At 39.5% G+C, this 17,500-nt stretch overlaps 1 protein-coding gene across 2 annotated transcripts in view; it reads right to left on the minus strand.

The window, feature by feature from the left end:
* Positions 1-343: 343 nt before the first annotated feature.
* Positions 344-17,500, minus strand: part of LOC148350875 (neurocan core protein-like) — a 38,199-nt gene continuing 21,042 nt past the window's right edge. The window contains exons 9-17 of one of the 2 annotated variants that reach the window (XM_088355770.1): positions 17,254-17,420; positions 15,276-16,101; positions 10,763-10,882; positions 10,566-10,679; positions 6,516-6,674; positions 6,369-6,451; positions 2,495-2,639; positions 2,237-2,419; positions 344-702 (exon numbers count right to left, since the gene is read on the minus strand). In XM_088355770.1, the coding sequence (XP_088211896.1) occupies positions 635-702; positions 2,237-2,419; positions 2,495-2,639; positions 6,369-6,451; positions 6,516-6,674; positions 10,566-10,679; positions 10,763-10,882; positions 15,276-16,101; positions 17,254-17,420 (1,865 nt within the window). In that variant the 3' untranslated portion in view covers positions 344-634. Of the gene's footprint in view, positions 703-2,236; positions 2,640-6,368; positions 6,452-6,515; positions 6,675-10,565; positions 10,680-10,762; positions 10,883-15,275; positions 16,102-17,253; positions 17,421-17,500 lie in introns of both variants that reach the window. The other variant, XM_088355769.1, reaches the window with a different exon arrangement.

The following is a 17,500-nucleotide window of genomic DNA, read 5'->3' on the forward strand; positions in this document are numbered from 1 at the left end:
TCATATTGCCTTAAACCGTATGATTGTGACTTTTACTTTAAGTTAAAATAACATCGGTATGGGTTTCCTTAATGTTCTCTGGTTGATTAATATTAGTCAGCAAATACAGCTCGAGTGGATGCTTTGGGAGTGGCGCCTGGCTTTTGCGACATACAGTGGACATAATTAAAACTCTAAATCTTTGACACCATTTTTCTCTTGTGCTTCTCCTTGCATGCTATCACTGACCACATTTGGCCTGCGGGCCATTAGTTTGATCCATGTGACTTTGGGTGATTGTGAATGAAAAGAAAATGCTGTGAAATTTTAATAACGTCCGTCTTACAGATTTCCAGCCGTCGCCTGAGTGAAACGTCAACATTTATTTCTTCAAAACAATTCATTATTCACACGTCACAGTAAAATAAGTTAAATTCTTAAGGCTTCATATCCTTTACAATGTATGCCTACAATCTAAGTGAGCACATTTGTGGGTCATCTTCCGAAACCGAGGTCTTCTGGTCTTCCTCTGTCAAAAACGAGGGACAAAAGCAAAAATAAACAGATGATGTCCCAGAATGCACCAGGGCGAGCCGCTTGTTTCTGGCAGAGGGTCCCAGGAGCTCCTCTCTTTGCCGCTGTCGTTGTATTGTTGCTAGTTGCCGTGGCGAGCGCTCGTGTGGTGGTTGTGATGGTGCATGATGGGTAAATGATATGTTGCCGCTGGGAGGAGGTACAACAAAAGAGTGAGTACGTTTGCTACGCTAACAATAACGGATGTTACAGTAAACCCGAGCTGTATCGCGGTTTTACTTTTTGTAGATTCACTACTTAGTGTGTTCTGCATTGTGATTGGCTAAACAGTCATCCCGCCCCTTTCTGTCTGTGTGTCAAAGAAATTACGGTATAAGTTCTACATGTATGTAAAACAGCTTGACGGACCAACATTATGGGCAAAGTTTTTTTAAAAGCCATGTAAACAAAACACTTTGTAGCAACAAAAGCACTTGCGGCCAGGACCGAAACAAAGTTGGTCTTCCCAACCCGCTAAACTTGCTCTGGAGCTGCGTGCGGCTCTTTGGCACCAACTAGTGGCTCCTTGGTACTTTTTGAAAAATAATTGATTATGGAAAAATATATAGTTTCTTCAGGAGGATAAATAGGACACATTCTCTGAGTTTTGCAATGAATGTACTTACAGTATGTATTTCCTTTCTTAGAAAATTTACATAATATTTTGTGGCTCCAGACACATCTTTTTGGTCCAATAAGTCTTTTTCAACATTTTGTGTTGCTGACACCGGCTTTAAAGGAATGTAAAAGCAGTTTTCCATAACGTCCAGGTGACGGCGACAAAGTATATTCATAAAATTGGATTTCATCCTTAATCAATACCATAATCCAATATAGCACCAAGATTATTCTTAAAATGATGATTTGAAAGTACAAAAAGCTTTTATAAAGTGCAGTACTTTCATTTGCTAGACAAATTATAATTCTGGTTTGTTCTTTGATTTCAATGTACAATAGAGTATTTAATAAATAAAGGAATAAATAAAGGAATAAATAAAGGTTTCTTCTTCGTGGGTAATGACTTCCCGGGACATTTTTGCAACACAACCCCCACGAAAAACAAGGTATTACGGTTTCATTTTTTTGTTGATTGATTTAATTGTTATATTTATATATATTTCTGATTTATTTCTAAATGCAATTTGTATTTACCAGTGTATATATTTTTTATATGGTTTTGTTGTATTGTAGTATAAGTATTGTATTTTTGTTGAATTTCTGTCGAAGTATTTTTTTAAGTAGTTCCATAGTAGTATATTTGTAGTAATTCTTTAATTATTCTGTTCTATTAATGTAGCATTTACATGGTAGTTATTTTTTGTAGTATTTCTTTCTTAATATTTCTGTAGTAGAGTTTTTGTGTCATAGTTTTATAGAAGTGGTATTTTTGTAGTACTTTATTAGTAGTTTTGTTATATTTCTTAGTATTTATGTTTTATAATATTACGGTCGTAGTATTTTTGTACTATTTCTAGAGTATTTTTTTATTTTTTGTATAATAAATATTATTATTGATGGTGTAAAAGTATGTAGTCTGTTCAGCCCTTTGAGATTTCTTGGGATTAAGGGCTATACAAATAAACAATACAAATAATTACTTGAATTGAATACCTGAAAACAAAACACGTTGCAGTAGGGGGTGCTACATGCGCATACAACTGGAGCATCTCTTGGGGGTACTCACGGCTAACACAGGTGACTTTGGGCACGTCCCACTGTCCGTCGGGGCGGCAGCGCACGGTGGGGGCATTCCTCTGGATAAGGCCCGGTTTGCAGTGGTACCTCGTGAGGGCGTTGACTTCATAGCGGGGACGCGGGGCGCCGAAGACACGGGTGTCCCTCACTGTTGGCGGCGGGCCGCAAGACACTAGGGGGGAGGTATTTTCAAAGGGTAGGGGAGGGATGCGGAGGCAGTTGCCGTGGAAATGCGGCGACGCCCCACCTGTTCCCTTCTTGCAGGTGAAGCCGAGGTGGTAGTTGCACGGGACGTCGTTCCAGCGTCCGCCGTCGTGCCAGATGAGGACCACGCAGTCTTCGCCCGACTCGAAGAAACTGTCCGGCTGGTTGTCGCGCCAGTGCTCGAATTGCTGCACACACACGGAACAGTGTCGTCTTTGTCCTTGCTCAGCTCTTACTAATGCTTTCAAGATCCTGAAGTCGCTTTTTGCTTACTTATCTTTAACCCGGGACGTGGGTTGTTTTGTACCTATACAGTACAAAATAGTTGCCTTATTTCTTGGCTATACCATATTTATTTATGTACACTGATAGCTCTTTATGTGAGCACCTCTAGACGCAGGAATTTCGATACACTAGGTTTTTTTTAACAAAAATGCAGAAAAACCCTGATTATGAGCAGTCACAGAGGCTACCACTAGAGACCACTCAACGCTCGTGACCGCTCGCCGCCATTGGCTCGGCCGAATTTGAGCATGCTCCTACGGCCATCAAGCACCCGATTCCATGCCCTTGGTTATACCTGTAGGGTACCTGATTGCATCTCTTTAATTGCATTTTATAAAATCTTCTTTATGTGACCTTAGTCATGAGTTCCAGAAACGGTAACGATAAGGTGTCTGATGAAAAAAGGAGAATGACGACAATTGAAATGAAGCAAGAAATAATAGAAAAACACAAGCGTGGCGTTCGAGTGACGTTGAAGGGTCGATCACCAACCCGAGTCCGAAGTGGTGTTGGACGAGATTGTTTCTCTTGGAAAATCCAAGGGGTTGGAGTTAGATCAGGATGATATCAATGAACTTGTGCAGGAGCACGTATAGCAGGCATGTACAAAGTCCGGCCCAGGGGCCAGTTACAGCCCCTGATCACCTTTTAACTGGCACACGGTCTCTGTCATAAAATTAATAATATGTGGGCCGCCAGTAATAGTGACCGCAGTATAAAATACATTTGGATCCCACCCAACCAATAAAAAAAGAATCAATAATACACCATATGATGGGAGCAGCCCTTTGGCCACCTTACCTTTAGCTTTCTGTGAGAATTTCAGATCACCCTATTTCTGACATGGCGACAATAGAAAAAATGAAAGTTGACTGTAAGGGCTGCCATATCCAGGCCAAGTGGAAATTGGAGCCTTTTTTACTGAAATCAAAAACAACCATGTCTGCCTAATTTGCCAAAATACTGTGGCTTACGAAACATACTACAAAAAGCTAACTGGAAAAAGGGAATTTTTTAAAGTTATGTTCTTTTTTTCAAATTAGAATCCGAATTAAAAAGATTTTGCATATAGTGTTTGTATTTTCAGTTGATCGGGCCTGTTAAATGTACAGTATTCGTGGTTAGTTTTTTAAGTTTTTTTTTTATAATGTTAAAACAATTTTTAAAACAAAAGTGCACATTTTCTACAATGTTTTAATATTGAAATAAGTCACTGCATATATATATATATATATATATATATATATATATATATATATATATACTGGACTGTCTCAGAAAATAAGAATATTGTGATAAAGTTCTTTATTTTCTGTAATGCAATTAAAAAAACAAAAATGTCATACATTCTGGATTCATTACACATCAACTGAACTATTTCAAGCCTTTTATTATTTGAATATTGCTGATTTTGGCTTACAGCTGAAAAAAACTCAAAAATCCTATCTCAAAATATTAGAATATCATGAAAAAGTATACAAGTAGGCTATTCAACTAATCACCTGAATCATCTAATTAACTCGAAACACCTTGCGAGGGTTTCCTGAGCCTTAAAAACACTCAGCTTGGTTCAGTAAACTAAATCACAAGTATGGGGAAGACTGCTGATCTGACGGCTGTCCAGAGGACCATCATTGATACCCTCCATCAGGAGGGTAAGACACAAAAAGAAATTTCTCAAAGAGCAGGCTGTTCACAGAGTGCAGTTTCAAAGCATATCCACAAAAAGTTTGTTGGAAGGGAAAAATGTGGCCGGAAACGCTGCACAACCAAGAGAGATGACCGCAGCCTTAACAAAATTGTGAAGAAGAGCCGCTTCCAGAATTTGGGGGAGCTTCAAAGACAGTGGGCTGAAGCTGGAGTCCAGGTATCAAAAGCCACAGTTCACAGACGTGTCCGGGAAATGGGCTACAATAGCCGTATTCCCATGGTCAAGCCACTTCTGAACTCAAGACAACGGAAGAAGCGTCTGACTTGGGCTATGGAGAAGAAGCACTGGACAGTTGCAGAGTGGTCCAAAGTCCTCTTTTCAGTCGAAAGCAAGTTTTGCATTTCATTTGGAAGTCAAGGCGCCAGAGTCTGGAGAAAGGATGGAGAAGAGCAAAATCCAAGTTGCTTGAAATCCAGTGTGAAGTTCCCACAGTCAGCAATGGTTTGGGGAGCCATGTCAGCTGCTGGTGTTGGTCCACTGTGTTTCATCAAGTCCAGAGTAAATGCAACTGTGTACCAAGAGATTTCAGAGCACTACATGCTTCCATCTGCTGAAAAGCTCTATGGAGATGAGGATTTAATTTTCCAGCATGATCTGGCACCTGCCCACAGTGCCAAAACCACCAGTAACTGGTGCACTGACCATGGCATCACTGTCCTTGATTGGCCTGCTAATTCCCCTGACCTGAACCCCATCGAGAATTTGTGGGGTATAGTTAAGAAGAAGATGAAAGACACCAGACCTACAAATGCAAATGAGCTGAAGGCCGCTATCGAAGCATCCTGGGCATCAATAACACCTCAGCAATGCCACAGGCTGATTGCCTCCATGCCACGCCGGATTGATGCAGTAATCCGTGCAAAAGAATTCCCAACCAAGTATTGAGTGCATCAATGGACATTTTCAAATGTTTGATTTAGTTTTGCTGTTACAAAATTATTTTTTTTACTTGGTCTGAGGAAGTATTCTAATATTTTGAGATAGGATTTTTGAGTTTTTTTCAACTGTAAGCCAAAATCAGCAATATTCAAATAATAAAAGGCTTGAAATAGTTCAGTTGATGTGTAATGAATCCAGAATGTATGACATTTTTGTTTTTTGTATTGCATTACAGAAAATAAAGAACTTTATCACAATATTCTAATTTTCTGAGACAGTCCAGTATATATATATTTTATGATTGTATGATTTCTTTATTTATTACTTCTTTAATATTTCAGTCATTTTTAACTTCTTTTGGATGTTACGTGCCTAATAACATAAGAACTGCATTACCCATGATGCCACATTGTTACTGATCATGCGCGATGTGTTCCTTAATGTTTACTGTTGTATGTTACGATTTACCAGGAGTGACACGAAAGTAAATACTCTGTCCACACCAACACGCCTCGTCTGATCATTGAACATAAAAGAAACAATGCATTCTTCGTTTAATTCCTTCTTAACTTCTTCAGTTTGACTTCTGGATTCGGTTGTTAGTATTTAGCTTCTCCATTGTCTCAGCTTTGTTTGTTGTTTTTGCGAGAAAATGGCCTTGAACGATATTAGTACTTGTTAGAATAACTTTGGACTAAGACTTCTGTTTGGGGACTTTCCAGTCATTCCTTGAAGTTTTGTTTTTACTAATGAATCTTCCTTCTACTATCAAAGTATTTTTCATCTATTTTGACTGGGCACATTTGGATTTTACAGCCATTGTTCTGTAGCTCTTTTGTGTCCAGAATATTCTACAATAAAAACCTCAACGGAAGTGCATATCTTCAGTTCTTGTTTTGCCCGAACATTTGCCTTATAAATCCAGATATAAATGAACATGAAGAGAAAGGAAAACGCTGTTCTTCTGCCACATCAACTCTAATCCTCCGGAAAGTTGTCGCATTTCCCAAAAAACATTCCGCCGCTTCCTGAGAAAACTCACCATGGAGTTGCCGTCACTCCAGCTGAAGTCTCTCTCGAACATTTTGTCGTTGAGACCGATCCACTGGTAGTCGCTGGCCAGACCTGCACACAAAGGGTTCACGTTCCAGGATGGACTGAAAAAAACCTTTTGAGTGGCGCCACTCACTTGTGACGAAGATTTGCTCTTCCGGCGACAAGATGCTAGTCAGGTGAGCACCGTGGAGGCGGCACTCCCGCTCTGCGTTGTCCCAGTTACGACGATGGCGGAAATGTTTGTAGCAGTGAGAGTGGAACTTGTGCCAGCCGGAGCCACATAACGCCGTGTCTTTGAGGGGAAAGTTAGGGTAGGGGTTTTGGGGGGAAGGATTTGCAGGATAGAAGTCATTAGGAACGGCACAGAAACCAATGCCTGGCAGTCAGGTTTGTTTCAGGTGAGATTTACAAATAAATGGACCTACATCGGGTTAATAATTTGATTGGCTGAGCAATAAAGCAGTATAGGAATTGTAGCATTAAAAAGCGCCATTTAAACTACGGAAGTTGATGAGATTGGAGTCAGGGATTACACTGCTACATCTACCTTTCACCTTTACTGGTTCCCTGACTATTTGAGTCAGCTAGGAGTCGATTATACGCAGGCAATTAATGAAGATTTATACCAAAGAGCTCAAACACACACACAAGAAACATGATGTTATGATAAATAGTCTGGATCAGATATACTTTGGTCCTAGGAGAAAAAAAAATATAGATGATTTGTAGTATTTGAGTAGCACTGGACTTCAATATACTTGTTGTCAGTATATAAATGAATTATTCATTTTTTATATTTTGTTAACTTCCAGGCAAAGAGGGAGTCAAAAAACTATGTGTAAAGAAGAACATAGGACATGACCCTCAGATTTTTTTTTATAAAAGTGTACTGAAATATTTCATAATGTTGACACCAGATGTCATAGACTTTTAGAGGGGAGGGGACACTAAAATGATGCGGCGCAGCTGCAGTTTTAGGATCAAGTCAGGACCTGATTTTCAAGTTTGTTTGTGAGCATATTGCTTAACAAATGTGTAGGTGAGGAAGAAAGAATGATCCTCCCAAAGCAGATTATTTTGCTCATAATCTTTTATTTTTTTTACAATATTTGTAACTTCGAGTAAGATGAGGAAAATGATGCAGAGTTTATTGTTCATTAAACGGAATATTTATTTTGTATGACTTGTTTTATATTAAAATAAGAAAAGTGTCGATTTATTTGTTTGCATTTAACTATATGTAAATAATATGTCTTATTGTATAATGAATGATGAGGAACCCAGACAACTAGTGTTCCACTCAAGAGGACAATAAAGTTATTACAGCTCATTATTTTGGGACCAACGCTTACATCAAGCATGCTTATCAGATTTGCTCATATAATATGCTTATTTCACTGCAAGAAAAATGCAAACATTTAAATATATAAATATTTTTATTTATTTCTTATGTTCCGGTAAAATGAAAATATAGATCGTAAAATAACTTGTAGTTAATTTAAAAAAGTTATTTCTTGTTTATTAAAAACTTTAGACCTTAAAAATAACAAACTTATCCGATTTGGCAAATTGGAGAAATTGAAGCGAATCAGGGGAGGCAGGCAAAACTGTGCCTCACCTGTCATCATGGAAATACCAAAAAAAAACATTAAGTGTTTATATTTATTCAGTGTCAATGGTATTTTTCATTTAAATTTACAACGTGTGGAGTTTATTTTTCAAACACTATCATTTTTACGTTACGAATATGATAATAACAGTTAGTACTACTGTGCTGAGCAGATGCAGAGTGAGGCACGCAATTGTCTTAACTCTTGGCAGAGGGCGAGACCTAAAGATCTGATTCGGCGTACTACTCAGCTCCAAATGATAGCTTACGAATCCAATCTCTAATTCTAACAGCAAGTCAAGCCATCCAGTAATTTTTTTTCATAATGTAGGAATACCTATCGCCCCTCGACCCTACTGAGGATAGGCCTTGCAGATAATGGATGGATGGATGGAATACCTATCTATTGATGTTTTATTCAAAAGGAGCAGAAGATAGACTTAGTTTATACAGTAAGTTCAGGTAAGATAATAAAGGGGATTTTTTTATGCTAAGGTTTAGATATTGATTCCTTGCAGTGCCTATCAAATGCTTAATAAGATGTAGGTAGATACATACATTTGAAAATCTGACTGTGCCTCACCCGACAGAAAACTCATCGCATGTCACAGGTATTAATTTCATGATTCTTGCACGCAGGCATTGAATGTAAGAATCGCAGGGAAACAGTTTGAAAGGCACCATTGACGCAGACAAGTAGCTTCAATAAATGCTACAATTTATCAAAAGAGAAGCTGGGGGCTTGCCAGGATTAACTTTCAGATGTTTGGAGTTCAAACAAAGGGAAAAGTGAACCCCGAGAGGACGCAAGTGCAACTGAGTCATGCGACAAAAATGGAGGCGGGGGCCATCTTTGGAGAACAACGCAAACACCCAAAGACCCTTGCTATACCACACCCAACCGTATTGTACAACATATTACCTTCAGAGAAGAAACGTGCACACATACACATTTCAAACTTATAAATTGTCATTTTTGTAAATAAAAGATATTTTTTGTACAAAAAACAAGAACCGAAACCTACCAAATACGACCTTAGTTTAAAAAAATGGACCAAAAATTGAATACTATTTGGCTTTCTTTTACACAGCTAACCAATAAGATTATGTAATAACTATATAATATCTCTACATTTGAAATATATAATTGGATAAAGAAAGAAAGAAAGAAAGAAAGAGAGAGAGAGAGAGAGAGAGAGAGAGAGAGAGAGAGAGAGAGAGAGAGAGAGAGAGAGAGAGAGAGAGAGAGAGAGAGAGCACAAGACGCAAATTGTGGATTGATTATCGACCTTGAGATCAACAGTAAATGCAGATTCTCATGTGTAAACATGTTAAGTGAAAAAAAATTAGGTATGATTAGTGTATTCAAGATGATATTGTTATTATTGCTGTAAAACATTAAAAAACGCATTTCAGAATGTAAAAAGTAAAACGGGACTTTTTTTTTGGTTTAAAGCAATTTAAAATGAAAAATTGCACCATATTATACATATATTTAAATATTGAAATTGATTTATGCCAACCAATCCGTTATAAATGTAATCAAACTGAATGCAACTGAATGTAAAACATGTCATTCAATTTTCATATTTTTAAATAAAATGCGTATTTAGTCATTGTAAACTACAAACAATGAACTGCTATAATAAACCATGGAGGATTCTTACTATTTAGTAGTTCTGCATTTTATATATTATTTATATTATATTTTGTTGCCTGATTGATTCCCCGCCTACTTAAACTCAGTACTCCAGTCACTCCTGGTCAGTCCGTCAGCAAACCTCCGCATACGCAAGGCAAGCACTTTGACTCTGGCTCCCGCCTGTTCCCGATTTCCCGTTTGTCTCCAGATATTTTTGCGACCACACTCTGATCTCCCGCTGCGGCTATCGACCCGTTTTTGACCACCGACCACGCTCTGATCTCCCGCTCCGACCCGTTTTGCCCATTTTGACCACGCTCCGATATCCCGCCCCGCTAAATCCACTCACTTCCGCATTCCGATCACGCTCCGTTCCCGTAAGCTGCTCGCTTCTCCTGTCCAGCGAGGACCGGATCGCTGGCGTTTGTTTCCTCGATATCCCAATAAACTTTGTGTGAAACGTTACGCATTTGAGGCTACCATTTGTTCTGGTTCTGATACTTTCGCTTTATAGAACTTGTTTTCAAATGCACTAAACAATACAGGAACCCGTAGTACTCATATAATACTCAGTGTCCCTTTAAAGAAATTTGAAAACAAGAAATTGTGCGCAGTACATTTTGACACCAACAACAGTAAAACGTTGGGTTTTGATTCAATGTAAAAGTTATTTAAAAAAAAATTTTTTTGTTTATTTCACAAAAAGATCAGGTAGGACTTAAATATTATGAAAGAAAAATCATGAAAGAATATATGGAGATTTAAAAATATGTATATTACACTGTCAAAGACTTTCTAATCGTAAAGGTATCCAAACCAAACAAAAGCCGGTCGTTAACTTGTTTGATAATCGATTATTCTGAAGATTTTACTCAGTCTTCTCATGTATCCCTTAGGCTAATGCTAAGCAAAATGCTGAACACTCAACACACCTTGTTCGCACAGCTCCCCTGCGTAGCTGGGTAGGCATAGGCATGAGAAGCTGTTGACGGCATCCAGGCAGGTGGCGCCATTGAGACACGGGTCGGACTCGCACTCGTCAACATCTGTAAAACAAAACCCCCCCAAAATGTTTTCAGGATTATTTTCAGTATTATATTGATAATTACCACAGGCAAGCAGAACTCACCCGTTTGACAGCGGTCTCCGGCAAATCCCGGTGAACAGAGGCAAGCCCTCTCCGTGCCTCTCTTGTAGCAGGAGCCACCATTTTGACACAAATTGGCCAAACACGGCCGGACATCTGCGGCTGCATGGCATCACATGAAATGAAATGAAATGATCTGCATTTATATGGCGCTATTCAAGTCAATGGAGACTTCCCAAAGCGCTCACATTTACCCACACACTCACACCAATAGCGGCCGTGCAGCCATGCAAGGCGCCAACCTGCTTATTGGGGGCATTAGGGGTTCAATGTCTTACCCAAGGACACTTCGACCTGTAACACATGGAGCCAGGATTCTAACTGCGATCTCTTGATCCCAAGACGAGTGCTCTACCTCCTGTGCTACTGCCGCCCCTAACTTTCCTGCTTAATGAGACCTTGAAATCACACCAAGACCGATTGTATTGAACAGCGAATAAGCTTAGATCTTCCTTGGAAAGACAAAAACAATATTTCCTTGATGTGGGGCAGGAGCCTGTAAATAAAACATTGTCAAACTTATTTGATGCACTAACCCACAGGTACTTTATGACCAACATGGGACAACAGACAGATTAACACAAGGTAGGAATTAGGGATGGATCGATATGGGTTTTCAGGGACGATTAGTATTAAGAGAGCCTGATAATCGATATTTAGAGCAGACATTCATTTACTATAAAAGCTTTAACATTGCGCCCAATTGGCCCCGTCCGTGTGGCGCCAGCTGCGGCTCGTTAACAGATTGGATTTCTGTCTATTTTAAGCTCAGCGCTGTCAAGCTTCCCTTATCAGTCCATCAACAAACTTCTACCCCGCAAGACATAGGTTTTGACTCGGTCCTGTTCCTCTTGGTATTTCCTGCCTGGTATTGTTCCCTTTTATTTTGTCCTGTTTAATTTCGGTTTCCAGTTTTGTTTCCATCTAGTTTTGTCCTGTTTATTATTTTCTTCAGTTTTCGTTTCCGTCTAGTTTCTCCTGTTTATTTTCGATATCCTGATTCATTATCTATCCTGTCTGTCCTGTATCAACTCGGGCAATTGGAACCGATCTCGTCGGTCTCTGGCTTCCTGTCTTTCCACGCCAGACCGCTACCTAACTTGCATGACTCCCCATTTCCCGTAAAATAAAAGGCTTGTGTGAGAACGTCACGCGTTTGGGTCCTGATTTAGTTCTGGTTCATGACATATACAGTCGATATATAGTTTAAATAAATCTTCAATAGCTCCTTGAAACTTTTTACAGTAAATACATTAAAATGTCATTACAAATAACAAATGATCTTTGACTTAAATCAAAAAGTAACAGTGCAATAAATAAAATTTGGCTTAGCAGCAACTAGTGTAAAGGTACATCAAAACTTGAATCGCTCTTTGTTTTATTTTACAATAAATGTATAAAAATGTCTATACAACTAACATGACTTAAACTAACTTAAAACCTTTCGAGCATTGAAATTTTAACGAAACTGGCGAATGGAAAACCTGTTCCTTTTTTAGAGCCAGATTGACAAATGTTATTGTGAGTGAGTTAATCACTTACACTTTCGCGTGCTTTTCTGCTCTCTCTCAATCACAAACAAACATGCCTGATTAACAAACTAATGTTATTATCAGAGATAATATTTCAGCCTCCACCTGAACATTCCTATCTGAAAGAAACTACTGTTTTGGAAACTAAATACCAAGTTATTCACCCATGATTATATAAAAAAAACATGTTAATAAGAAAGTTCGTGTATTTTTTCTTATTATCTAAATCAATTATTTTTAATATGATTGATGAATGTTTTTTGGTTCTAGAAGGTGCTAAAGGGACGGGGGATTACCACTTGTGAGGCCCCTTCTCAAGGTTTCTCATTTTCCTCGTGCTAAGGTTTTGAGTTTTTCCTTGCCCGTATGTTGGTTTAAGATCAGGGGATGGTGAAATTGTAATCCTGTGCAGTTCTTTGAGAAATCTTGTGATTGAGGGCTATACAGATACAGTGCATCCGGAAAGTATTCACAGCGCTTCACTTTTTCCACATTTTGTTGTGTTACAGCCTCATTCCAAATTGTATTAATTTAATCTTTTATCTCAAAATTCTACACAAAATACTCCATTATGACAATGTGAAAAAGTTTTTTTTTTACTTTTTTTGAATTTATTAAAAATAGAAAACAAAGAAATCACTTTTACATAAGTATTCACAGCCTTTGCTTAATACTTTGTTGATCCACCTTTGGCAGCAAATACAGCCTCAAGCCTTTTTGAATATGATCTCACAAGTTTAGCACACCTATCTTTAGGCAGTTTTGCCCATTCTTCTTTGCACTAAGTCTCAAGCTCAATCAGGTTGGATGGGAGACTTTTGTGCACAGCCGTTTTCAGATCTCTCCAGAGATGTTCGATCGGATTCAAGTCTGGACTCTGGCTGGGCCACTCCAGGACATTCACGGAGTGGTTCTGAAGCCAATCTTTTGAGATCTTGGCTGTGTGCTTTGGGTCGTTGTCCTGCTGAAAAATGAACCTTCGCCCCAGCCTGAGGTCAAGAGCGCTCTGGAGCAGGTTTTCATCCAGGATATCTCTATATATTGCTGCATTCATTTTTCCTTCTATCCTGACTAGTCTGCCAGTTCCTGCTGCTGAAAAACATCCCCACAGCATGATGCCGCCACCACCATGCTTCACTGTAGGGATGGTATTGGCCTGCTGATGAGCGGTGCCTGGTTTCCTCCAAACATGGCGCCTGGCATTCACACCAAAGAGTTCAATCTTTGTCTCATCAGACCAGAGAATTTTGTTTCTCATGGTCTGAGAGTCATTCAGGTGCTTTTTGGCAAATTCCAGACGGGCTTCCATGTTCCTTTTACCAAGGAGTGGCTTTCGTCTGGCCACTCTACCATACAGGCCTGATTGGTGGATTGCTGCATAGATAGTTGTCCTTCTGGAAGGCTCTCCTCTCTCCACAGAGGAACGCTGGAGCTCTGACAGAGTGACCATCGGGTTCTTGGTCACCTCCCTGACTAAGGCCCTTCTTCCTCGATCGCTCAGTTTAGAAGGCCGGCCAGCTCTAGGAAGAGTCCTGGTGGTTCCAAATGTCTTCCATTTACGAATAATGGAGGCCACTGTGCTCATTGGGACCTTCAAAGCAGCAGAAATTTTTCTGTATCCTTCCCCAGATTTGTGCCTCAAGACAATCCTGTCTCGCAGGTCTACAGACAGTTCTTTTGACTTCATGCTTGGTGTTTGTGCTCTGACATGCACACTCAACTGTGGGACCTTATATAGACAGGTGTGTGCCTTTCCAAATCATGTCCAATCAACTGAATTTACTGCAGATGGACTCCAACTAAGCTGTAGAAAGATCTCAAGGATGATCAGTGGAAAAAAGATGCACCTGAGCTCAATTTTGAGCTTCATGGCAAAGGCTGTGAATACTTATGTAAATGTGATTTCTTAGTTTTCTATTTTTAATGAATTCCCAAAAAGTTAAAATATTTTTTTTTTTCACATTGTCATAATGGAGTATTTTGTGTAGAATTTTGAGATAAGAGATTAAATTAATACAATTTGGAATGAGGCTGTAACATAACAAAATGTGGAAAAAGTGAAGCGCTGTGAATACTTTACGGATCCACTGTAAATGTGACTTGACCTGACTTGGCTAAATAATATGATCCTTTAATGAAAATGTCAAATAATACCATGACTCAAAAACTCCCACTGTGGCCAGAACATTTCTCATTACAAATAAACATCACGAGCAAAACATTCAGGGTACTTGAACTAGTACCGTCAAAGAACAGTGTGTATATTTTAATTTAGAAGACCAGTAGATATTACTGTATTGTGTAGTTCAGAGGTCTCCAACGTGGTGCCCGTTGGTTCTGAAAATAGCTCAACAGTGCTGGGTCATTTTTTTAGTAGTTTACAGAGTCTATTTAACCATACATCCATTGATTGCCATGGTAATAACATAGTAACAACTACAGTATGTAATATGATAAGTTGTTATTTTAGAAATGCATTTCAAACTGGGTGACCTTTGCACGTATTAATAACAAAAAAGTAACTTTTGGCTGTAAAAAGGTTGGAGACCCTTAGTGTAATGCAACTGAAAAGGAGTTCTGAAAACCACAAGGGAGAATACAATCTAGGAGAATCAAAATGACCAAACCCCAGCATTTTGCTTCTCATTTTTTTGCCCAGCCTTTCAAAAGATTTTTATTTTTTGGGGGTACCCGTTGAAGCAAGATTGTGAACAATCATGTCAGCTCCAACTAGGTAAGCCTCATGTTACGTAAAACACAAATTTCTCGACCAATGAAGATCTAAAAGAAATGCACGTTAATATCATTTATGTTTATTTGAATCATTACTGTTTAACCGATTCAACTGTTTTTTGACAACTTTGCTAAATAATACACAAAATATATTTATTTTATACACTTGTGGCAAAGTGACAGATACTTTATATTGTGACAATTTTAATGTCATAATTTTGGAATATTACCATTGGCTTTGATGTCATCGACCTGTGGTGTCCTCTCAGGCCAGGGTGGTTGTAACTCATCAATCTCGAGGTCCATCTCGCTGTTGTGGAAGTCTTCAGACAGACTCGGGTCTGGGGTCCTGGTCCACGAAGGGAGGACCTGGGTAACATCTGCATGCAAGGGTGGCACAGCTGTGGAGAGTGTTTGTTGCAAGTTAGAATCCCTGTGGCGCAGGTTTCCGGGGAGTTGAACAGGGTGAGGGTCCAGCTGAAGGCGTTTTATATCGAGAATGACAGCAGAAGGAGATCGGGTGGAGTTCTTTTCCGCCACAAGGTACAAGTCGGAGAGGTGCGGTGTTGACAAAATGTCTTCAGGAATAAGGCGGGCTTTTTCTCCTGAAGCGTCCCCGTCTCTTGACAGCTGCTCCACTGGGCCAATTGGCATGGATGAAGGTGTGGTACTTGTTTTTTCCTCTGCCTCACCAGATGTTGACCCCGCCTCCTCATCCTCCGCGTGGATACCGGTGTCCAGTGTTGCTGTTTCTGAAATGAGGTTTGAAACGGCAGTAATGCTGTGGCCATCGTCACCAGAGCCGTCTGTTGTCCTATCCTGGGATGAGGAGGAGCTGTGGATCCTTATAGGTGAATCTAAAGTTGGGAAGTAAGAACGAAAGTCTAGAAGGTGGCCATCTGTCACTGGACTATCCATGGGATCCTCGGTGGGAGCTTCAAACGCGGCGTAGTCAGGTAGCGACCCACCATCCTCATCCTCTATCACCTGAATGGGGGCGGCTGTTTCAAACTGATCCCCTCGCGCCTCCTCAGGCAGCTCAGTGTCAAATGTCATCTGATTGGATAAAATAAAATAAAATGTATTTGTAAAGCACATTTCAACCAATGAATTTGCCACTCAAAGTGCTGATTAAAATTCCCTTCTTTTCTCCCACCCAACAAACCATAACACCTAATACACTGACAAACACAAACGTTAAAATAAAATTAAATTAAAAAAATAATAATAGAAATAAAATATAAATGTAGCAGGGCACAGAGTAATCGTGTAAGGAAAGGGACAGGAGGGAGGCTCATCAAGACTGATAGGGATGGCAGCAGATGGCCTCAGGAAAGGATTTTCAGCCATTGAACCACACCCTACCAGCGTGGGCCCATCATGACAAAACACTGAAATAATAAAAATAAATTAATATAAAATAAAAATGTGAAAAAAGGATACATGTTACAGTAAAAGGTTAGAAGTTAAACCAATCCGACTAAATAAAAATACTCAACTAAAAGCTATATTAAAAATGTGGGTCTTAAGCCTCCTCTTAAAAATATCAAAGGTCCACGCACACCTAATGTCCTCTGACAGACCGTCCCATAGGCAAGGACCTTAGTGGCCTAATGTTGCTTCGCCACAGGTTTTAGTCCTCAACCAAGTAACAGTCGACAAACCGCAGCCAGAGGACCTCAGGGACCGCGTGGGCTAATATAATAAAAGAAAATCAGACAGACATGATGGCCCGTTAAAACATTAAAAAATTGGTAAAAGCACTTTAAAATAGATCCTGAAACACACAGCGACTCAATGGAGTGATTTTAAAACTGGTGTAATGTGATCCCTTCCCTGCTGTTGAATTTTGTAGTAACTAAGCTAGCAATGCTCTTTTTGGAAAGACCGGAGAGCAGGGCATTGTAATAATCTAACAAGAAGAAATACAGTTAACGCATGCATTAGCACCTCCATGTTTGCCTAAGAAAGAAATGGGCAGACTCTGGCTATATTTTTCTGATGATTAAACCCAAGTTTATGCAATGGAGGAGATCGTGACTACTGTTTAAGTGCAGTTAAAGAACACAAATTAGTGCTTTGTTAATGCAGAATTAGACCTGATTTGTCCGATGTTCAACCACTGAATTTCACTTACACTAACATGTCTAAAATTGCTGACAAGCGCTTTTATCATCAACAATTCAAATATTTTGTAGGCTATCCTACTCTGTGTTTTCCGTTGATGAAGCTGATGGCCGGCAACGGAGCGTCAGAGACGGCACTGATTCCGCTGCCATGGACGAGTTCGCCGATTGACTGCGAGAGATCGGTGATTTGCGGAGAACCGACAGCATTCCCCACAGGCGAGTTAAGGAGTTCCAGGATGCGATCGACTGAAAGAAATGGAAGGAAAGAAAGCGGAGTTCATTTTTTTCAGTGGTGCTGCCGGGTATACAGCAGAATTCTGGACAGA

This window comes from Urocampus carinirostris, chromosome 16 (assembly GCF_059441175.1).
Source record: "Urocampus carinirostris isolate Australia breed hairy pipefish chromosome 16, RoL_Ucar_1.0, whole genome shotgun sequence".
Taxonomy (NCBI): domain Eukaryota; kingdom Metazoa; phylum Chordata; class Actinopteri; order Syngnathiformes; family Syngnathidae; genus Urocampus; species Urocampus carinirostris.